Source organism: Sander lucioperca, chromosome 12 (genome assembly GCF_008315115.2).
Source record: "Sander lucioperca isolate FBNREF2018 chromosome 12, SLUC_FBN_1.2, whole genome shotgun sequence".
NCBI lineage: Eukaryota > Metazoa > Chordata > Actinopteri > Perciformes > Percidae > Sander > Sander lucioperca.
Genome location: NC_050184.1, coordinates 8,139,721 through 8,164,310, shown reverse-complemented (window position 1 = coordinate 8,164,310; position 24,590 = coordinate 8,139,721). Strand labels below are relative to the sequence as shown.

The 24,590-nt window shown below is 42.4% G+C and overlaps 1 protein-coding gene across 10 annotated transcripts in view; it reads right to left on the bottom strand.

The window, feature by feature from the left end:
* Positions 1–24,590, bottom strand: part of prdm16 (PR domain containing 16) — a 187,674-nt gene that overhangs the window by 114,553 nt on the left and 48,531 nt on the right. For all 10 annotated transcript variants that reach the window (XM_031286468.2, XM_036008261.1, XM_031286465.2 and 7 more), the window contains exon 2: positions 13,508–13,971. In XM_031286468.2, the coding sequence (XP_031142328.1) occupies positions 13,508–13,971 (464 nt within the window). The remainder of the gene's footprint in view (positions 1–13,507; positions 13,972–24,590) is intronic.

The window sequence follows — 24,590 nt, the reverse complement described above, 5'->3', positions numbered from 1 at the left end:
GGCTTCTGAAGGATGACAGTGGTTCACAATGGAGAGGGTACTCCTGTTGCATTGTGCCCCAAACCTCCCCTGCACAGCATCGACCCCCACCCCATCCACTTGGCTTCAACCGTTCCTCTCTAGCCGTTTCACTGTGTGTCAAAGCAACAATCCCGACAGACTCCTCTTGGGCCTTCTGCCAAGGAATGAAGGACATGATAGATAACAATGGAGGTAAGACGAGGGGTTCAACTGTGCCTTTGTCAGGGTTCTCTCAATGAGCTGTTTCAGAGTCATCAACAGCAAGTACGAGGAACTCAGACACAAACTGTCTCTTTTTTTGTCAAAGAAATCATATTTCTGGTTGAACGTTGAAGGCAGGAAGGTCAGAGAATGTTGTTCACAAAAGCCTTCTCTCGCAGTCTGAAGGAGACAGAAAAAAAGCACACTTGAATGCTTTGCTTGCAGTGCACTTTTTCCTCCTCGGCCTCCCTCTCAGAGCGAAGTACCATTGGAAATATAGACAGGCTCAGTCAGCCATCTTAATCCCTCTCCCCTGTCCATCTCACGCTCACTCAATCCACCCTGACCCCACACACTCACTCTTTCACACACATACACATGAACACACATACTCATTCGCCTTGGCCCTCCCACTTGATGTGCCCCAAGCCCCCCTCCCACCCTAAGAAAAGAGCTTGAGGCAGAGAGAATCTCTGTTGGAGGGGTGTACCGAGCGAGATTTGGGAGTTTGTAAAGGTCAGCGCGGACTTTGTTCAATCTGAGGGTTTATCTCAGCAACAGCAGGGCAGGACAATGGGGCCGCTCGCCGCGCAACAGAAACCCAAGCTGTGGCAGCTAAATTACTTCACTGATAAGGCCGAATTAGAAGCACTGGGACCCCAGAGGCCAGGAAAAGAGGAGGAGGGAGCGAAAAGAAAAGAAGGAGAGGAGAAATAGAGAGGAAGGGCACATAAGATTGAGAGAGGGGGTTGAAAATCAATAAATCACAAAAGAAAAGATTTGAGTCTGTGATCTGGGTATAATTGAAGCCCGTGCCCTGTATTTTGTCATGAAAAGCACATAATGTGATTCACAGAAATCAACACATGACAGTACATTGGCATGAGAAAAGAGATCAAAGTCTGCTCTCTGCAAGCATTGTAATATGTTTGTATATACGTGAAGGATACTCTGTGAGGGATTCTCAGAAGGCCCTGTGGTGATCCATCATGTGAATGCTAGAGAGGGGAATGTGATCTCTCTGTGTGTGCGTGCGTGTGTGCGTGCGCGCGTGCGTGTGTGTGTGTCTGTGTCTCCTGTGTGTGTGTGTGTGTGTGTGTGTATTTGTGAACATACTGCAAATGTGCGACAACAGGGGTAAAGAGATGAAAACAGAAAAATAGGATGTGAAAAGTGGTGTAAAGACAGAATTGACGCCTGTCACGCATTCCCCACTTCACAGAAAAGTTGGAAAAAAGTACTGTTTGTACTGCTTGAGTGGTTTGGTAGGCACCTTGCTTCAAGTGTGTGTGAAAGAATGTGTGTGTTTGCTAGTGTGCTCTTATACTGTGCACTTGTATGTTTATCTACAGTTGTAATAGAAAGGCTGCCTCTCTCTCTCTCCCTCCCTGAATAAACAACATCGGCCACACAACATTAAAAGCACTTAGAACTTGTTTAGAAAGTGGCATTGTGAGCTCTTGGCCAGCAGAGGGGAGCAGGCTTTGTCACCAGAAACACTCAATAAAATAACAGTGTGAAGAGGTTCATTATAAACTATGTCCAGTATTTGATCTCAACTATTAAATAATGAGGAATGGCACATAACATACAGAAGTGGTGGGGAAGCATACATGAAGATAATAACAAGATAATAGTGAGATGTTCTTGTCAGAATTGTAACCAATATTATCTGCAGGTAAAGGTGGGGGCCATAGGCACATACATTTACACTCTTGCAAAATGACAATGCTTTTGTTCTGTTGTTTGGCATTACAACTGTATCACATGGCTCAGGCCTAAGAGTCTCAGAGAAACAGAGTATTTTTCAGTATTTTCCCCCACCCTTCCGTGGTACCGGGTGGCAAGCTGGGTACCGCTGTGTACCAGCTGCACCAACATCAGCTCACCTCCTCTGCAGAAAGAGGGACACAGAGTAGAATCATATGATGTTTATAGAGGACAGAATGGCTGAGAGGCTTGCAGTGCACTGCTCTGACCATTAAGAAGATCTGCAGATCTCAAGTTAAGTTAGTTACTTACTTCCCTTTCGTTCTGGAACAACCTGAACTAATAGTCAGGTTATTGTTCCCCATGGTGAGATTGAAGTGAGGACTAGGATTTATTTGTGTTTATCTTGTGTTAGTTGTGACTGCATATATCAACCCGTCTAAAGGGTTCAGCAGTGACGAAGCAGTAGTGTTATAAATAAATAAAGAGTCTCTTTTACACCTACATGTAAATAAACGGCTTGGTGACAGCTGTAGTTGCAAAGTAAAACCAGCTGTGTGGATGTCATCACTTGCCTAATATGTTATTTGATTCATGAGCTATGATTAAAGAAGTATTTAATATGGTGTCTCTAGACTGGGTAAACCCAGCCCGATCTGCCGGTGATTTGATTTCGCCCAGCAGCTCAGGCTGGAAACCTGTACGTTTATCTCTCCTGCTTCTGTCACAAATTTGCGGGAACCAATCACAAACTGGCTTATCCACCTGGCCCGCTATTGGCGGGTTTATCACGATGACGATAGAGAAGCGACCAAGCAGCTTTTTGTTTACATTCAACAAATGTATGGGGCTTATAATGCTTGCACCGAAGTGCAGCAACCTGTTGATGCTGCTGTCGCTGCTACGTCACCCGGATCGTTGGTCTGATTGGTTGAAGGACTATCCAATTGTGTACAGAGTCATTTGAACTTTGCCCGTTGATCACGCCTTTTGTTCAGAGAAAATACAGAGCAGACTCCCCAGACTAATGTTCAATCTTAAAAGATTGAGCTTGGTCTGGTGATAGCCAGACAATGGTGTCTCATTAACTTTCAAATACTTTAATGCTGTCATTTTCCTAGCCATCTGAAAACATAATAAATAAATATCCCAGTCAAAAAATGTTCAAGCAGTTATAATGCATATTCTTACAGTTACTGTACCTCGGACGATGACATCAAAATGAACTATACCATACCAGTGCATTTACATTACAGTGATTAAACATGCACTGTCACAGTGACTAGTGTGCAGAATAGTGCAAACAAAATTGAATGAGGCAATGATATCTCATAAATTAAATGTCTGGGAAACATCTGTTTAAACTGTTATTTGTCATCTTGACACAAGCACTCATACTAAATTAAGATATTACACCAAACTCCTGGTGAGATCCTGTTTTAGTTGGGGAAATTTGACAGATTTAGGATTACGTGGAGGGCGGGCCGGTGCCCAAGATGATTAACAGACAGAAATGGGCACATAGATACACACACAAGCGTGCGCACACACATAAGCACACCTCTACAAATCCTGACTCTGTCAAAACCTCCTTGTTGTCTCGTGCAGACAAGACTCTGGGTCTTGCTTCCAATGACAGTGGTGGAGAAAATGAGCGAAAATCACCCGAGCGATTCCGGAGACTTTCCAAAATAAAGACGTCTCGGTGTGTTCGACACTTCAACAATTCAACACTGTTTTTAGATCGAATGTCGTCATCGTGCTTAGCTTCTCACTCTAGACTGTTATTCTAAATGACCGAGTAGAGGAAAGAATAACATGGTAACCTGCCAGCCTGTGTCTCTTTATGTTTGTGTGGATGTATGTGCGTGTGGTAATGTACAGTTTATATGCCTGTACATGTTTGTGTGGAATCACATTACAGTATATATACACACCCAATGTACCATAGATTAATACTGCATATATCTGGAGCTTTAAAAAACAAAGATAAACTTGTCAAAAACAGAGAATGTGAAGGTTACCTGAACTTTTATATTTAATATAAGATGACTGGTTATATGCTTTTGAGGGCTTTATACTCTCTGTTTGTACCATGACAGTTTGAATCTGACAAAGACACACACTGTACTGAAATGTTAGTACTTATACCTACTACAAAAGTATTTAAAAGGCACAGCCGTGCAGTCCAGTTTCCTCCTGGGCTCACTACTCATGGATTAAGGTCTCCAGCACAAGAACTGTAAGAGTTAACGAAAATAAGTATTTCTACAGCCAAGGCTTTTAGGCCGTGTTGTGTATCTGATTATGGAAAATGGCAATCACAACAGCCACGGGAACCTGATTAATAGGTCACCACCTCCTGCTTGAGTCATAGAAATGTTAAGTAGCACAAGGGATTGGGATTTAAAGCGAGGGAGAAAAGGAAAGTGAGTGAAAATGGAAGAAAGAGTCAGTGATCTGTGACTAACAAAGGTCTGGCATTGAAGGGCTCGCACCTATACACTTGCAGGGCACACAACATAATTATAAATAGAAAATATATTTTACAGAATATGACAGAGCTGAGATAAAATTAGCTTTGTTTTATGACTAATTTATAGCTAATATAAGCAGCAAGAGCTGGGAAGGCGGAAAAGGGTATGTCTACATAATAGCATAAATCTAATCAGCAATATAAACAGCATTTGATAAATGTCATCATCTTCAACAAACGTGGCAAAGAGCAGCATTATTGTCTGCTCCTGCCCTGAGGCCCTAACTGATGGGACTATTCATCAGGGCAATGATGAACGATGGGGTTTCACAAGATACATAGTGAAAGAGAGGGGGATTGGACAGGAGTTACCTGCACTTCACCATAGAGGACTGATGAGCCAATGTGAGGGTTTTTAATTTAATGTTTAAAGCGCGTCTGCTAAGAAAAACCTTCTGCAATAAAGGATAGCATTGTGGTGGAGATGTGTGAGGAGACTGTGGGGTGGGGGGGGTTATTCAGGCAAACAATAGGTTCCATTGAGAACACTTGGTTGGAGTGGCGGAGGTCTGAAACCAATGACCAAGTAATAACAGCCCAAATCCCAGGGACAATATTTGTCGAGTTCCACTCTCTTCAAAGATGGATGACTTTGCCCGATGTACTTCCTCGGGAGCCTGCGCACCTTTCATCTGAGCCCTGCAAATTAATTTATTAACTAATTAACAGATGTTGGTAACGAGTTATGAACAAATGATAAGGTATCAGGCTTCTAATCAAACCTGACATTTAATTTGCTGCCCTGCTTCCTCGTTATCAATTACAGTGTTCATTGAAGATAATTGACAACGGTTTGCACTGGGACACAGGGGGCTTGTCTTTAACAGCTTCTTAAAAAAAGCCCAGCGCTGCTGTGGTGTTTCTAGGGGCAACGACAACCATATGTTTAATATTAGATGGAATCTGTTCCACTGGAGTGCTCCGAAAGCTGGGAAAATTGGATTAAATTGGCTAATGGCATGTTTAAAACCTACATAAAATGAACGTGAATGGAAGATATTACAGCACCCAGGCCTAGGACTTGTGGTGTTACGCTCTCTCTCTGGTGTTTTTGCTCCGTGTGTAAACTTGGGGTTTCTGTCAAAGTCAAATAATGATGACAGAAAACCGCACACTGTTGGTCAATACTGTTATTAGAAACCACAGGTTTGATATCCCTTTCATTACAATGAGGGGGCTATATGCACATGTGCCAAAGTAATCCTTACCTTAACACATAATTTCATATAATCAATCCTGAAAAATATGAAGTTAGCTATAAATATATATTCACAATTTTCACCATTAAAAGATTTTAAAAGATTCCTCTTTGTGAAAAGATGGTTGTCATCACAGCACTGGTGTAATATCGGGATACTTTAAGTATGTGTCACATTGTCTGTTCCTCAATGCAGCATTTCATCTTGTGGATCTTGTCAGTTAAACCTGATATTAGTGAAAGACTTAAAAGGGACTGTTCACCCAAATCAGAAAAACATGTTTTGAGAAAGACTTTGAGAAATCTGCTTTCTCAAAACTTTCATATGTTTTGCACAACAAAGGAATTCTATTCACTATCTATCTCTGTTATATAGAGGCGGCAGCAGAAGTTTCACTGTTGGATTATCTCAAAGCTAACCAGACAGTACCAGGGCAAATTTGTAGGTGAACTGACCTTTTAATATACAATCATCCTATACTTTCCAATGAAACTAGATCTGAGGAGGTAAAACTAGGAAGGCCTGCTGTTTTCTCCTGTTAAGTGGCTTTAAGAAGTAATCTCAGCTCAAGCCCAAGCTCATCAGAGCATGGTCCTGATTTGATTACTAAAAGACATGATAATGACCCCCCTTACATGAAGTGCTTCACTCATGCTATACAATAGTCTACACAGTAGGGGTTCAAGACAAACGAGTTGATGAACAAATGGGTTCATATAGGATTATGGTTTCCTGTGTTATGGATAGGAAAGGCTTACTTTATCTGACCTTAACCAACACTCATAATTGAAGCAGCAGAACATGAGTGTCACTGTGAGAACACTAGAAAGCACATTAGTCAAATCAAGCAGGAAACAACTCTATCCTGTTGTTATCTCACTCCCTCTCTTTCTCTCTCTGTCTCATGCTATCCATTCACTTGGTGTGACTACTGTCTCCTGGCAATCTCAGGGAGTTTCTGCCCTATCAGTTTGGTACCAGTCACCTTAAGGGCCAAACATCAAGATAAAGAACACCTTTCTGTAGAAAGCAAACAGATCAGACAAGTTTCAAGCTGCACCTTGAATGCCCTATAGGGATATCTTGCATCATAAGAACTTGTGCATCCGCCCTCCTCATGCAAAACACAAAAGCAGAGCAAACACTTTAGGAGGCGAGAGGTGGGTCAGGACAGATAAGTGTCAGGGTGCGCCAGGACTTCTTCTCCCTAAAGTTTGGAGACAAGGACGATGAGCGATTAGGTCGAAAACAAAAGAAGCACAGTATAAGTGTGAAAAAGCGAGTTGTCAAGCCGGAGATTTAGTGGATGACTGAGGGTGAGGGAGATTTGTGATGCCATGGCCGGATGGGTATCTGTCACGTAGGACCTTGGCGACATAAGAGGGCCCGCCAGACGTCTTAGCCTATCACTAAGTCAATAACAGGGTAAACAGAAGAGCTAGCATAGTTCTTGCCTCTTTCCACACATCGCTTGGGTGAATTATACTGATATGGAAAATCACCGCACAAAAAGTCAACAGAAAAAGAATGAGGGACAGAGAAAAAGAAGTTTGCCTGGCGACAAAGTCATCCCAAGGTCCACTGCTGCAAAGAAACAAATATGGCTGCGGGGCTGACATGGACTCTATGATACATATTTTTGTGTGTGAAAGCATTTGTGTTGACCTTGTCCAACGGGTCTACATCAATGCACATCCCTAGAATCAAAATGCATGATAAGGCCTTCTTATATCGCCCTTATCATGCCTCAAAATATTCAATACCCTGAAGGTAATCTGCTGTGTTACATTTATATTCTATAAATTGACAATGGCAGAAAACCACGATTGGTAATTACAAGTTCAGCAGCCAGTAACTGGACCAAACTGACAAGCAAGTGACTCCGTCTTCTCACAGTTGTTGAGGTTGTGTTGAAACACCTGATGTGCATCAACCCAGTCTCACGCAAGTTCGTGAAATGGTCACGTTATTTTGATTTATTGAGTCATGTACAGGTCACAATTTTCTTGTTTATTTTGTGTACAGGTCACGATTTTCAAACGTGACCATTTCACGAACTACCATGACACTGGGCTGCTCTGGGGGTCGCAACAACGGGGAAATTAAACGCTACACGCCGGCAACAACAAAAGGACGGACCGCCACACGCGGCATGTGATGGGACACGATCCGCGGTCTCTGTAGCATGCAACAATGGGGACATGAAACGCCACGTGCCGGCCACAAAAACGGGACGGTTGTGGTTAGGAAAAGAAGAACGGGGAAAGGAACCGTCACACGCAGGAGACGCCGACAACAATGGGACGGTTGTGGTTAGGAAGAGAATAACGCGGAAAGTAGGGATGTCCAGATCCGATCACGTGATCAGAAATCGGGCCTGATCACGTGGTTTCAGACTCGATCGGAATCGGACGTTACCTCCCGATCAGGACTCGGATATATATGTATATATATTCTCATTATTTTTTAACACATCTATAGTTATGCGGTGGCACAGAGTTAGACCCTTTTGACTCCACACAGAAACAGCAACGCGTGCGGCATGACATCACTTTGTTGCAGAGACGCTATTGGTTAAATGCCGGCAAAGTAGAACACAGAAGCTTGAAGCGGAAAGCGCGAGTATGTCTGCGGTCTGGAGGTATTATGAAGTTGATGACAATAACATTGCCATAGCAAACTGTGAGATATGTAACAGAAGTGCTCTGTTTGTTAACAGAGTTGTTGAATGTTAAAATAAGGTGAATTAAATCAAAAATAAGGAACATCCTGGATCTGTTTTTTCGCTCTTCTTTATTCTTTTTTTATATTTTATAGAAGTATTGGATCGGGACTCGGTATTGGTAGATACTCAAAATCAAATGACTCGGACTCGGACTCGAGGGCAAAAAAACCTGATCGGGACATCCCTAGCGGAAAGGAACTGCAATACGCGGGACGCGATCCCTGGTCTCCGTGGTGAAAGTCCTGTGCTGTTTGACCCATCCACCACCCCGACCAACCTCCCTGCGCGGATTTTCGCCTTATCAATACTACTCGCTACCGTAATTGTTCTGTGATCACGAAAAATGCTTCCCATTTAAATACATTACTTTAAAATTCGTGCTCACCACACGAAAATAACGACATTAACGTGTTCAGTACACAAATCAATAGATTCAATAACGTGACCATTTCACGGACTGCCATGAGACTGGGCTGTGTGCGTTGACCTTCAAGCGAGAACTTTGTGAGATAGCAAACACTCAAGCTGGAGAAACAAAAGATAGTGAGAAAAGACAAAGCTAATATGTGCTGGAGGAGTGTCAAAAGCCATGATTCAGAGGTGTGAGGACATGCCCAGTGGTAACAGGGTAGAGAGAAGTGAGAGTAAACACCATTAATATCGCTTTGATAGGGCTTGGTCATACTGTTTGTTTGCGTCACAAATGTTACATACAGATACAGACATAACAGAGAGACTTGATTTTATCTTGGTTTTCCTCTAAAGATCAAAGTCAAAGTTGTTACTGTGGGAAAGATTTAACATTGCGCATAAATCCAAGCTGTAAATTTGCAGTTTGTTCCTATTAACATGCACCGCTACCTCCAAACACAGATGTGTTGCCCTCTCCCCTGCCATCTGAACACCTGAGGGAGTCAGATTAGTGAATACATTCAATGCCAGTCAGTGCACAATACCTCCAGTCATTGTATGGTGACATGTCTCTATCAATATGCAAGTCAGGCCAATCTACCGGCCAGATAATAGCAGCAGTCACTCTGACAGCAGATCCCCACACTGGACTCTCTGAGGGCCTTGCCTCACTCTGCTAGCTCGAGCCTTCCTATCCTGAGGGGCGTTGGCAGCCCTACACACACACAACCAGAGAGACACACACCTGGGGCCCTGGCGTTCTATCTTGTTGTGCTAAGGGGGAAGCATAATGGTTTTTAAATGGATGACTTGGTGCAGGCCCAGAGAGGGAGTCTGAGACAGAAGAGAATGGCCATGGCCTGCAGCAAAGCAGCTCTTAGATTGAGCTGTCCGTCTCGCTGAAATGAGTCTGAGTTAACACCTCTTCCATTCCCCAGCGCCCCGGGACAGACAATAGTAGGCTTCCTCTCTGCCTTCCTCTTTCTTCTTTCACTCACTGCTACTCTTTCACTCTCTCTTTCTATTACTCTCTCTGTTTCTCTCCACAAATCTACACTTCTACTCAGATATCCAGAAAGCACTACAGTGTCCGCCATGTGATTGTTAGAGCCGCTTGGCCTCGCTTGCAAAGCAAACATAATGAGTTATTGCCAGTCTTAGTAAAAAAATCCACAAAAATGCAGTCAATGTAGTTAAACTGTTTTGGATGTGAGTGTACTACTGCAGATGGCATATCATTGTTGTTGAGAAAAAAAACCTGTAACTACAATTTTGGGTATTTCATGTTGTCAATGATTATAGGGCTACATTTACAGTATACTGTAGTCTACAACCTCTGATTTTAAGATAGTTCAATCAAGTTGAAATGAAGTCGCCATCAAGAAAAAAATCAAGGCTGTTTATTTTTTAGGAGCATTTTGGGAAGAAAATGTTTTCACCCAACATCCGCAATACAGTATCCTGCCATTTATTGTAAAGTGGAAGCGCAGTTACACTAATCACTCTGAAAACTAAATTCAGCACTTAGTCCAATTTTGGAGACAAAATGTGTGAGGCCTTGGTTAGATATGATCACATTTACACCACAGAGATTTCAGATGACTTCACTTATTATCTCTCATAACACATCCCCCTGTTTTGGCAGAGGACTGGTGTAACACACATTCACAGAATTTCCATGAAGAGTATTAGACTCCTCCAGTGTATCTGATGCTGTGAGAAATATAGATTTTTGCATCCTCTTTTCTTACTCTATCCATCCCCATCAATCCGTGTTTCTCTCTGGTTTCTTTCAACATCTTTCTTCACTCAGTATTACTTCTGTTTCTCCCTCGCTTGTCTATTTGTCTAAGACCAGAGGCAGTAGATGAGTAGAGGGGTAGATGGTGAAAGGGGGTGTACGGGACTCCTAGGGGAGTCTGTTGATGACTATCAACAGACTGACTGTTATGACTATCTGTGATAAGAGTCTGGGAGAGGAGAGCCCCCGAAGCCTTCCAGCCCCAAACCAGACAGGATATCTTAAAAAAATAATACAGCCTAACCCAGAGTGAGTCCTCCAACAACCATTGAGGAGGAGAGGGAAAAAACGACAGATCAATCGTTCCCTTTTGACATGTTTGGAGGCAAACACCAGAGATTTTACATTGATCTAAGAATAATTGCTCCAACAAAAAAACAAACAAAAAAATGAGTCAGTGATAGAATCTGGGCTGTACAAGGTGGTTTTTTAAACATCACCTTCACTCCAAGTCCACCTTAAAGTGTCCAAAAAACTAGACATCTTAAAAGTGCAACAATATGCTGAATCTCTCCCTTTCCAGGACATTTCTGCGAGCACGTGTGAATGTAACTCTTCAGAGCTGAAGGTGGCCTTTTTTCCTACAAGCCAGAAAGCTTAGCTGATAAATATGCATTAGTCGGGGTGTCTGGGGAGAAAAGAGGAAGGAGGAGGAAAACTGAGAGAAAACACAAGAGCTACGGGGAGAGTGTAGCTTTTGGAGAGGTGCCCTTTGCACCCCGAATGACTAGCCATAATATGAACTTTAAAAAGGAAAACGTTCATCCTGGCACACTGCCACATAGCGTGTGCCTGTGTGCTCTAATCGCCTGCATGCTCCTACAACTGTTAGGAAGAAAACAGGGTGAAAAGAGAAATGAAGGCTTTGGTGGAAACCACCAGGAGTTCTTCACACTGAACCCATTAAAGGATTTCTTTCAAATCTTGTCAGTAAGGGATTCATAACCATACTTTTAGGAGTATTTCAGCGATAGTATATTTACTATATGTGTATATTTATAAAAACAACAAAAATATATACCATATATATATATATATACTAATTTTACGCTCCTGTTTAACTTATTGACAAGCACAAGGTTGAAGTATTACAATCTGCTTTTATAAAAGAATCTTTCTTGCTTTCACGATACTAGTTCTACTCTGTCTGCCTAAATGTTTACTTCAAGGAACAGATCAGCAGCAGACATCTGTGATGTTTCATTACCATAAAGTTCGTTCTAGCTCTACAAGAAAACAAGAAAAAAGAGGGTCAGTCGATTTCGCAAGCAAGATACAATGTAAGCAACTACGTTATTAAACTAACGTTAGTGATCAGATGCAGCCTTGTGTGGTTGCTATAGAAACTAATTAACGTTAGCTACAGTTGAGCTAAGGTTATTCGCCGTAGTTCTAAATATTACAGTGTTTTAAAAATGGACGAATTCATTGTCAATTTTAATATATTTGGAGTAGGGAAGACATTTGAGGACTGGTTAAAGAGCGACGAGAACGACGGAATGACAACAGAGAAAGACAAGGCCCAGGGTACCCGTTTCAGAGATCTGACAGATGAGGAGCTGCGTACAATTGAAGACGGGGCCCTTGAATCAAACACAAAAAAGGCAACTGCCTTTGCTATCAAGGTTTTCACAGAGTGGAAGAGCCACCAGAAGGTTAGACTGACAGTGTGTTTGTTGTTGTCAGTTGTGTGGTTGCTATAGAAACTAATTAGCTACAGCTGAGCTAACGTTATTCACCGTAGTTCTAAAGGGGACTACTTTTTGAGGGAGATGAACTCAAAGAGAGTATACATTTAATAAGCATGCAATACGAATAAGAAAAAGCATAATTATTAAAGTATTTGAATTGTTTTATGTTGGCAAGCAAGAAGTAGAATAAACGGGATAATCACCTCAAGGCAGGGCAATAAACAGTTTGATATGCCCGGCTTGTGGAAGGTTACCGAAAGCCGTCCACAAGCCGGGCATATCAAACTGTTCATTGCCCTGCCTCTCGGTGATTATCCCTTACATAGTTACCAGAATTCCAAAATCACTGTATGAATGCATTTAAAATTGTATTAACTTGTAACTGTGTACATCATCAGCTGGTGGTGTCCAATTGAAGCACATCATGCCCTTTCCAACACAGTGTTTCAATGATTAACTTGTCAAAGTCTCTATTCCTTATTACAAACAAATGTAATATTAGACTATGTGAATGACCGGTCCCCTAAAAATGAAGAGTCAAGGAGTCAGTGAAATGAAAAGCAGGCCAGTATATTTCATCTCTGATTAGGCACATGAGAAAGAACGAAAGGGAGACAGAGATCAGGAGTGTCTTTTTTTTCACTAATGAGCTTACTGAAGCAACTTCAATATCCTCTAATGTCATGTTGAAATGAAAATTAATAGTTCAATATGCCGCCACCGCATTGGGCCATGCTTCTTCCATTTCCATATCGGGTGGCGTGACCAAATGAGTGTGCTTGCTCGGACCGACGCCCAGAAAAGCTGATACCTCCACTAATCAGCCCGATTTTTCCATCTGACATTGCTGTGCTGCTGGAATTCTGGACGAGTGTGATTTGTATATGTGTGTGTGTATGTGCAGGACAAAAAAAATGAGGTCCAATCACAACAGGGATGCAAATGGAATGGGCATCTTTGGTGATAATGAGATTGGCAGTGGATAAAGAGTGATGGCTGAGAATGTGAATGAATGAAGAGCGGCTCGTTCACTCACTTACCCTTTTCAGTGTTGCTTCATCTTCTCGATCTCATATCTTACTGTACATTTGTGTTTGTGCCACAAAGTACTGTATGTAAGTGGTCAAAAGTGAGAGACAGTGAAATGAAAGTACAAAAAAAAACCTGTAAATAACCCAAAACAAAGTACAAAGAAGCCTGGCTGGTTCCTACCTCCCATCCGAAGGAGCTGTCTTTGCCCGTGGCCTCGTGATGCAGCGTGCTGTGCAGACCAAACCTCTCGCCAGCACCAATGCAGGTCTTGGCCCAAACGCCCAGGCCGGCACCAGGAACAGAAGACTCCCGCAGCTCCAGTTCGCTGGGAATGGGAATGTCATCGGGAATGTAGACAGGCGCCTCGTAGGGCGAGCCCTCCTTGGGTGTGGTGAAGTCCTGGTCATTGCTGCTGCTGTTGTTGTTGTGAAGATGGTGGTGGTGGTGGGTGGCGTAGATGTGGGGGTGCAGCAGGTGGTGGTGGTTGTTATTGTTTGGATGGGAAGGAGTTGGTGAGGGCAGGGGGGACATGTTGATGACGCCGTCTTCTGCGTCGTCTTCTGGGCTGTCGGTACCACCTCCGCCCGCTAAACCCGGGAGGTCGGCCTCTGTGTCGTACATGCTGTCCACTGGCTCGCTGTCATCTATGACACAAAACCCATATACAGACAATTGTTACTAGGCAGGCAGAGGAGGTATAACACAACATACAATTTCCTAGGAGATTACATAATGAAGGTCATGGATTTTACTGTCAACACGTTAGGAAAAAAGAAAAAACCTCGGTTTTACCCAGCCACATTTATACTATTAAACTCAGACAGAGACTAAGACCTCTCAGCAGACACTAGGCATTAAATGGCTTCTTGACCCTGAATTACAAAAAAAAACACACTCCATTTCAATCTCCAAACCTAAACTGTTAGAAAACCACTCTGTGTAATGAAAGAATTGGGCTGTCCCGAGAAAAGAATACCTATCCATCTGATGGCCTTAAGCTACAAGATGCTGAGATCACAGGTTTTTCAGAGGCTATGTGAGAAGAGCCAGACAGACGAAGAGAAGAAGCTTTAAGTTAGCCAAGTCGTCGATGGGAAAAGTTCTCAATTCCATCGCATTCCACTGCTTTCTGCCAGGACTCATCTTACAAATAATCGCTGTGTCTATCACTGACCTGGTTGGCCTCGTCACCGAGCATTATTGTCTCATCCAGAGATTGACTGTGCCTGCGCTCAAGGATCCCACCATTTCAACATGAGTGAAAATGAGGATGAGCACTTTAAGTGTGTGTGTGTGTGTGTGTGTGTGTGTGTGTGTGTGTGTTGATGTACATAACATTTGGGTTTAAGTTTCATCCCATTTCCTTAAATGTGTTATTGAAGATGTTTTTTCTAGCAAATGCATCTCAGCGAGCTCCTTTGCTGTGTAGGGTATGTGGGCTCTTTAACAGCACATTATTTGCCATATGCCTTTTTGAACATCAGTGCTGCAACGATACCTGGAATTTTGTACTGATACCAAGACAATACCTATATCTTATTTTGAGGAATACAAACATGTTTCTTTTATGAAAGCAATTTTCATAAATAGACAGTTTTCAATAGTAGGTGCCAAAGAAAGTATAGAGGTTCAATACCTAGAGGTTCAATACCTAGTCTGTACTTATTTGTTGTGTGTGTGTGTGTGTGTTAGTCTCAGCACATCTATGTGTGTTTCCTTCTTTTGCTCTTTGGACAGATCCTGGTGTCTTTAGTCAAAGCACCACTGCAGTTTTACTATCTAAACACAGGGACTGGCAATCAGCAGGCTAACTAGGCCCAAAATTACAGCAGGAGTGGTTCCAATCAAGCTTTCTCCCTCTGTTAGCCTCCATCTAGTCTGCTGCCAAGCCTGCCACCACTTCCCAGATCTTAGCTGGAGCTGCAACATGACATTTTAAAAATGTGCTTGTTAGTACATGAAATTTTATTAGGTCACAATGAAAGTTTGTGGGTTGAGTTTTAATACAATAGATATGCATCATTAATAAGTTTATCTAAAAAAACAATGAATATTTTTTATTTCTGTTTTAGGAGTGGACTGATTTCTAAACAATTATTTGTGTATGCTTAAAAAGGTGAGGCAGTAAAAACTGAGACTTGTACATTGTAGAAAGATTGAATGATCTAATCATAAAAACAAAGTAGAAAAAGTCCATCACTGAAATTGTACAAGAGCACATTCATCGCACAGTGTATCACTTTTTTTGTTCTTTGATAAATATTTGGGTTTCTGCCCAATGACAGATGTGGACTGTGAAAGCTGTTAAATTAACTGACATGTATGTTTTAAATGTGAAATGTGAAACTATGAAAGCATGCGACAAGGGCTTTTCAGCGCCTGGCAAACCTGCAGATCCAGGAAACTTATCATATAAAGCTGCAGCAGTAAACCCCAGCCTTTTATGACTGATTCTGCGTCATCCAGTGATTTTGACTGGAAAATAACCCATTTTTTTAATGATCACTGTTTCATAGGGGCTCAGAACAGGCATGCAATTAAGCATTGGAACAAGTGAGCCAGCAGTAGCTTCCACTTTTCACAGATCAATTAAAGTTTTATAACTCGGCCCTATCTGCTGCTCCGTCTGCACAATCAAAAGTGTTTTCAGGCTATTAAACACTCTTTTTTTCACTCCCTCTCCCTCTTCACTCCCCCACTCTCACTGGCACTTGACCCATTGAGAGCAATTTTGACAAGCAGAAAGACAGCCTCGGAAAATCTATTAAATACTATTTGGCTTTAAGAGCCTCTGTGCACAAAGAAATGCACAGATCGCTACGTCAAATAATTGAGTAACAAGGAGAAAGAGAAGAAAAAAAAACCTCTTAATTTTAATGAACAAAACATCTTTTGTGATACACATAAAGTAGTAAAGAGAGGCAGAAATGGCAAACACAGTGTCATATTAAACAAGTTCAACTCTCAGTTGTAACTTAGTTAACTCATAAAAAACTTGCCTGAAGAAAAAACTGTGAACTTTTTAGATTACTCGCCACCAGAAAAAAGCTGTCTCTCTCCTTCCCTCTGTGAGATAAGTGGACCATGTTAGACCAGTGCCCAAAAACAGTTGCAGATGAGAAAAGTAGGGAAAAGCAGGGAAATAATGAAAGGGGCCAGGAAGAGGATGAAGAGGAGGAGGCGAAGAGTCTAAAAACTGACGACTGAGCTGCTTTTAAACAGCTGTATGTTAGCTCTGGGTCTCAAAAGACCCAGAAAGAGATGCTAGGTTCGTTTCCCTGAGGGCTTCTTAAAAAGCACCCGGGCCAGATAGTGCCTTCCTCTCCCTGGCTCCTTATGTTGTTCTTTCTCTCTCTGTTCCTCTCACCATCTCTTTCTCTTTTACGGGGAGCTATTTATCCTGATTACATCAGGGGTCAATCATTAATTCGCACCTTGGGGGTCCCGGTGTTGGCTGCGGCTACAATGGGCTGCTTGTTCAGCGGCTGTTATTCCAGTGGAAAACTACGCTGCTCTGCCTGAGAGCCAGGCCCAGGCCACATGAAGGCATCCCATTTATTTGATAAATTGTAAATGCGTGCCATAAACGGAGCTCTTTGCTTTGTAGCATGGCTTGCAATAACAAAGATTTTAGAGCATGTATGAACACAGATGCAGGCTATCACACAAACACACATCTGTTTGCAACTGCAGGAGCTGTTACTGTACTCTAAACACATGTGCAAGAGATCAGATGGTGTTGTAGGTAAAGATGATATCTCATAATTACTGCATGTCACAGTGGAATTACAAGACATGACGTAGATACGACATTTATAGACACTAACCTCTAAAATACACATTTAACAACGTCAAATATACAAGGTACAGTAAGCACATGCGAGGCAACCACATAACACGATACAATAAAAAAATGTCTGACTATACTTCCTTTCAAGAGTCAAGATAAAAAAAATTAAAATGCTAAAAATGATATGAAATGCTGATAACAATGTAATCAGCGTTGCCATGGCAAAATAGCTTAACACTGTGCTGAAAATCAGCAGTTTAATCGGAGGGCCTTACAACGGGCAAATTGTTCTGTGGTTGTGTTTAATCAGAGCACTCTAGACTTAAATGCAGAAAGATAGAGATCTGAAGTCATTTTCTGCCGTCTGCCTGGACGCACACAAACACATGTGCCTTGTGGCATATAGTCTGAGCTGTATTGTCGACGTAGTCTGGGTAGAAAGGAACAACACTGACTGCGTGCAGAAATTCTTGGAAATAACCTATAAATACTGCATCAAATAAGGACCAACTCATGTCTTAAAGAATAAGCAGCCATGCCCTTCATTGAGAAAAATCATAAATCTTTGTAAAACTGTAGTTCAAGATTCTTTACTTGTATACAGGGATGCACATGTGTAAAACACCGCAGACTGCAGGCTAGAATGGATGCCAACAATAGTTTGAGCATTCAGAGCCAGGTGTACGCTTTGCTAGAGAGCAAGCAGCACAGTGGAGCCATGGCTGTGGCTATGATAACAAGAAAAGAGAGCTGGAAATAGGACTTGTGTGTGCCAATGATGGCCATCATAAAGCACACACGTCCTATTTCCCTCACTGCCTTCCCCCTCCAATGCACACAGAGACTGTATCTTTGTCTGGCCGTAAATTGATCTGGTTCAATTCAAAAGCAAAAGTCAGCCACTGATGAAAAGACAGTATCCAGGGAACAGGCAAAACTATGCAAAATGCTGCACCGGCTCCAAATATGGGGAGAAAAGATCGTCTGGTGAAAGAAAAAAAATCGAAGGCAGAGGGAGAATGTGTGGACCATGACAGATATGAAAAATGGGTAGCTGGTTGAGCAATAAATGACCAAACATTTTGATGTGGGAGCTCTGTGCGTACATGTGCACATATGTGTGTGAGGGGCGGCATTCAAACCCGAAGCTTAATCTGCTGTTTGTGCCGCTATATTGCATCAATATGGTCCCACTTAGCTGCATTATTGGGCCACAGAGTGATATTGGTACCTGTTCCTCTGTATTAAGCAGGCCTTTGATGATTCTGTCTCCACACAAAAGAGCCCCAAAACACCCTCTGTTTTAAAACAGGAGGGGCGGAGGAGAGAGGCAGCTGTAAAAATCAAACGAGTGCAAATCAAAGGTAGAGTGAGTGAGAGGTGAAAAACTGTACAATGGTGTATTTTCCACGGTGGCACTATATTCAAAATGACGTATAAATGGAAGTATGTGACGAGGCAGCCAGGAGAGCGTTCAGGGGAGAAGGTGTGTGTGATTGTGTGTATGGTTGGAAGTATTGAGTGAGCAATGGGGGCACAGTCAGCTACAATACCAGCAAGCGAGAACGCCACACTTCCCCTTGTAAAAGCACCAGGGAACATTTCAAAGCAACACTTAAAACTACAACATGGCTTATTCAGAGTGGGTAAAGAAGCACAGGGCCAGAAAAACATAGAAAGAAAGAAAGGGCAAATGAAAAGATGGTGTGGTTAAATTTGTGTTTTTTCCCCACAGGGATGCACATGTACTGCTGTTCTGCATAATAATTACACAATAAGCCTAAGATTTTTAACTGCTACATTAAGGTTTATGCTATTGTGAGTCACGGTTTATACTGCTTCTCTCCTGTCTGTGTAAAACTGTCTTTATTACTTTAAGTGCCAACATGACCAAAAATGACATGTAAACAAAACAATTTATTATCTATGCACATACACACTGTATGAGCTGCTCTTCCCTTACTATCTTTGACTGGTTATCAGTCTATAAAACCTGCTAGGGGGAGCTGTCCCTAGCCTGTTCTCTGTCTCTATGCTTTAGTTTGTTTCTCCCATACTTCCTTTCACTTGTATTTGAACAGTAAAAAAAAATATATTCACAGCACTTGTGAACATTTCAACATGTCCACGTAAAAACAACAGACAACTGGACTGAATTTGGACACTGCAGCTCAATAAGGAACAGAGTGGAGTGTGCACTTTTGTGTATGTGTGTAGCGCTGATACAACACGGCTGATGTATTGATGTGTTATTTGTGCTGAGCAGCCTAAAGGCATTCTGTCCTCCATAGCGTGCGCGTGCGTGTGTGTGTGTGTGTGTGTGTGTGTGTGTGTGTGTGTGTGTGTGTGTGTGCTGAAATCAAGCCTCCAGGTAAATAGAAGACAGCAGGCAACCTACTGGCAGCTGAGAGAAGGTGTGTGTGTGTGTGTGTGTGTGTGTGTGTGTGTGTGTGTGTGTGTGTGTGTGTGTGTGTGTGGTGGCCCTCTGGTCCCAAGGGGCCCAGGCTGCTGCAGACATTTATTAACAGGGCAGATTAATAGCGCTAGAAGAAAACATGTTCACAAACATGATAAATATTAATAATAATCAATATTGAGTTACATTTGCCAAATTGAGTTGCAAACATCACCCGGGGGAGGGTCGAGAGAGAGGGAAGAGGGGCGGAAACTGAGAGGATGGATAGAGAAAGGAGCTGGATATAACAGGAAGAATAGAGGGAAAAAAGAAGAGATTGGCAGGTAAAATGAGAAAGTGAAAAGGAGGAAACACATGAAAATAAGATGAGAAGACAGTGAAATAAAAAAAGAGACATGATTTAACATGAAACAGTGATGATAAAAACCAAAACCTTCACATAGGGAGCTCAGTTTCACATCTACATATCTCATCTTTACTGTCACCACCTTCAGCAATTATTTAAATGAGGGTCAGCTTTACTGTGAAAAGCCTGTCCAGGCAGAACTAAACTTATCTAAACAACATACTTAACCAGAGTTTGATTTAAACCAAGGCATTGGTACTTAAGATGCCATAGCAGCTACTGAGAGTAAATGTTTTATATATTTCTCTTTATACAAGGCTCCCGAACGTGGGAAACATTTGTGGGACAGTGGCACCAGACCAGTGACATTATCAACTCTTAAAAACACTCACATAAATGTTAAAGAAAAATGCAGTCACAGAAATGTGACAGAAATCAGTGACAAAAACTAGAGCATATGTCTGTCTTTTTCGCTCTTCCCTTTGAGTGTGTGTGTGTGTGTGTGTGTGTCCCTACACCCACTTGAGGTGCAGCTTCATTAAGCAAGCCACTCGGGAGGCCAGACAGCCAGCTAAGGGAGCACCAAGGCAGACAACGTGCAGAACAAACCCATACATTCTTATTAACCAGGGAGGAGAAAGGGTAGCTTGTGTGACTATCTGTATGCAAGTCAGCGTGTGCATATGTGTAAGGGAGACATCTTTTGTTTTAGTGTTAATAACTCAATTTTAAATTACGGCAATTTTCCCATAAAAGCCAGTGACAATTTTATCGATTTTAAGAACCAATTTTACGAGCCACAGTCAAATAAAAATCCGCAAAAAAGCTTCAAGCATCAAGGTTTCCTGATACTCAATTTTACTATTACTGTAACTTACAGCTGTCGTTTCAAACACAAATCAATTCATCTTAAAATAACGTGAATTAGTTGAATTTTTGAGCAACACTTTTGGAAAAGTTACAAATTTGCAGTAATAAAAGAAATGTACAGCCAATGCCTATTCTCTAACCCATGTGGATTGCACATGTGCCAAAACATGCCACATGTTTTGGCACATGTGCCAAAACTGAGTGACATGTACACCTGCATGTGTGCTACATCTGAGCCTTTTCTGGTTACCATACAGTAGCTGTATGTCTGAGATTGTACTGGTGGGTACTGGGAGGGGGGCTGTGTGTGTGTGTGTGTGTGTGTGTGTGTGTGTGTGTGTGTGTGTGTGATGATATTCACCTCTGCCACTGAAAGCAGCCTACACCCATACATCAGTCTATTACTCTCCAGTCTTGCTCCGCTCTGCTCTTCTCTTCTTCTCGCCCACTCCCTCCAGTCATTAGCCAGTGAATTAACGACAATCCAGCGTGCTATTAATCACCCTGACAAAAGTGTTAGCATTGCCTGGCTAGGCCGGCACGAGACTGTGTAGGAGGAGGAGAAGGAGGAGGGTGGTGGCGGGGGAGGAGGCTGAGAGAGAAAGAAAGTGAGGTGGGTCATGGGAGACTAGAGAGTCTGTGTGGTAGGAGAGGAGAAGTGAGAAAGGATGGAAAGGTACTGAAGGAGAAGATGAGGTGTAAGAGAAGCAGAGGAGATGGAATAAAGAGAAGGGAGAACTGTAGAAGAGAGGAAGGCTGGTGTGAGCAAGAAAAAGGGAAGTCAGGGAATATGTCTGTGTGTTCTTGAAAGAGTTTGATTTGGGATTTCTGTAATGTAACAGTTAAATGACCAGCAGTGGTCTTGTGGAGATCAATGGGCAGAGTTGCTGCAATTAGAAGTTCCATGCTTAAATTCGTACCACCTATTTTTGAGCATACAAAAAACTCCTTAAGTGTAGTACTAGGGCTTCATTTACTGAAGCAAAAATAAAGCATACATTCTCCACAACTAGTATCAGAGATAAAACGCCATGGTTCCTGTCTACCTAAACTCTTGTAACTGCTGAGAGCATGACTTTGCCTTCTATAAGCCCATCTCTGACTCCCCCCACCTCTGGCTCAGTCTCTCACCCTGTCTCTCTCCCTCCCAGAGTCAGACCACCTGCTAGGAGGCCTGAGCCGTGGACGTCAGGTGGGTCGCAGTCGTCACACAGTCCCATGTCATCAGGCTGTCACAGTGAATGGAGCTGACATGGGAGATATGCTAATCCACTTAGCTTCAAACTCAGCCAGGAGGCCAGTACGCAGCGCTGTCTCAGCTCGCAACGAGCAGAACACACACCAGAACACACACACACACACACACACACACACAATCTGAGGCGGACACATTAAGCCATGTAACACTAACCTTTCCAGAATATGTATATTAGATTAGATCAGATGAAGCTAAAATGATCCCTGTGGGGATATTAAGCTGGTGCTCAATAGGATATATATAGTATGTGAGAATAGGCTATACAGGGGGTGGACACATTAACAAAAACACCTGTAAATATATGGCAAGTCAACACAATAGCCCTTCACTTTGTGAAAATGTTAATGCTCAGGTTTTGTCAAGATTATGTCAGAGGGAAGTTGCTCTGTGTTAATTTTGAGGCTGTCTTTAGGGCATTCAAATAATCAGCTAATCGCTTATTATTTATCAGGTAAAAATGCTAAATATTCTCTGGTTAAAGTTTTTCAGATAAGGTTGCTTTTAAGAGTTAGTACTGTTAGTAGTGCAAACTGGATTTTTAATTTTGTTGGACTGTTGGTCAGACAAAACTTAAATAACATAAACCTTGGCTTTTGGAGATTGGGATTGCCATTCTATTTAGGACATTTTATAAACTAAACATTAAATCTGAAAAGGTTCATTGTCATTCTTCCTATATTAACATATCTTCATTAACACCCAATGAACTGGGAATACATATAACGTGTGTGATTATTCCAATGACAGAACATTTAAGACAACTATTTTAATAATCAATGAATCACTTCAGTCATTTATCGAGCAACAATGCAAAAACATTCTGTGATAACAGCTTCCCAAATGTAAGGATGGGCTATTACTTTTTTTCACTTACGAAAAACTTTAATCCTATAATGAAAACAATTGTTCATTGCAGCCCTTCAATGAGTGCAACTGACAGCTCTGACATATCTGGCAGAAAAGTGCAAAAAGAAGTTGATTTAAACATTAACAAGATGAGTAAAACAGCAGGTGTTCAGGAGAATCACAACAATACAATATATTCCATCTTGCGCACACGCACGCACACACACTCAGACACCCACACAAACACACACACACACACACAGACACCCACACACACACCCACACACACCCACACACACACACACACACACACACACACACACACACACACACACACACACCAAAGTGATCAAAGTCAGCCAGCGAGCAGCTAGGTGTCAGAGTTCAAAACTATTGCACCACTCAGGCAGATGATATCGCAAACCGATCCATCGTATTTCCCGACCATGACTTCCCCTATTAGGATTGTGGCAGTGCTATTACTAATCTGTTCACTATCCCACAGAAACAGGAAGGAAGAGAGGGAAACAGATGGGAAGGCAGGAGAATGGCGAGCAAGGGACACAATGCTTACTGCTCCCTTCCTCCTCCTCCTCATCCCCTCTCCCTCCGTCTCCTCTACTCTGCTTGCTCTCTAGCCGTCCACAGAGTGAGAGAGAGCGGAGGCTCACAATCAGTCTGACAATACTGTATACAAGTGGTGGCGAACAATGGAGGCCAACCACAAAGAATTCTGGGAACAGGGGCACAGCCTTCTTCTCCTTCGGGTGGCTCCTGCATGCCTCATCGATACACATCAGCCAGCAGAGACTGACCGGTGCCAGAGAGAGCGAGAGCGAGGGAGAGAGAGAGAGAGAATACAGAGATATGAAGCAGCTATATGAGAGCTGCATCATACTATTGTTGTGTGTGCATGTTTGTGAAAACAGCAATAATCAAACACACAATAGCAATAATCGCACACCCACACACAGGCTCAGTGTCAAATCTTCCCATAATTAGGCCATTTAATTAACAACCAAAGAACCACAGACTGAACTGGGAATAAATATCATCGCGTGTGTGTGCGTGTGTGTGTGTGTGTGTGTGTGTGTGTGTGTGTGTGTGGTTGAGTGGGCGGTTGGTTGTACTGACTGCAAAGTCTGCAACAATAAGCACAAAAGTATTTCTCTCTGGATAACAAAATGCTGAAACAAGAGAAGGAGAGAGTAAAACAAAGACAGAAAGACAATGGGATTGGAAGACGAATGAGTTGGACAGAGACAGAATGAGAGAGAGAGGCAATTTTGTCCCTCTCCTCTTTAAGTGTTCAGGGTGTGGGTTGAATGCGGTCCATTTGGAAATAATTGGCTAGTAATTATGTGGGGGTCGACAGGTCGATTTGGGAACAAATGGCTGTCTTTAGCTCAGGTGGCCCTCGACATGAGATAATGGGACCTTTCCCTCCCACCACCCCTCCACTCCTCTCCTCTCTCCGCTTCTCCTCTCCCTTTCCTTTTCTTTGACTTCCATATCTGCTGGTGTATGTGAAAAAACCTAAAGCCATGTGGACAATCTGCTAGTGTCTAAACATATAAAAGTAATATTAAGACAAATAGTTTACTATGATATTCTCTGGATTTTCTAGTGGATGCTGTATTCACATTCAAAGTACTATAGCTTAAGGGAAGAGGCGAAGGAAGGAGTGATGGAAAGCCATAGAGCAGTGGTTCCCAACCTGGGGTCCGGGGACCCCTA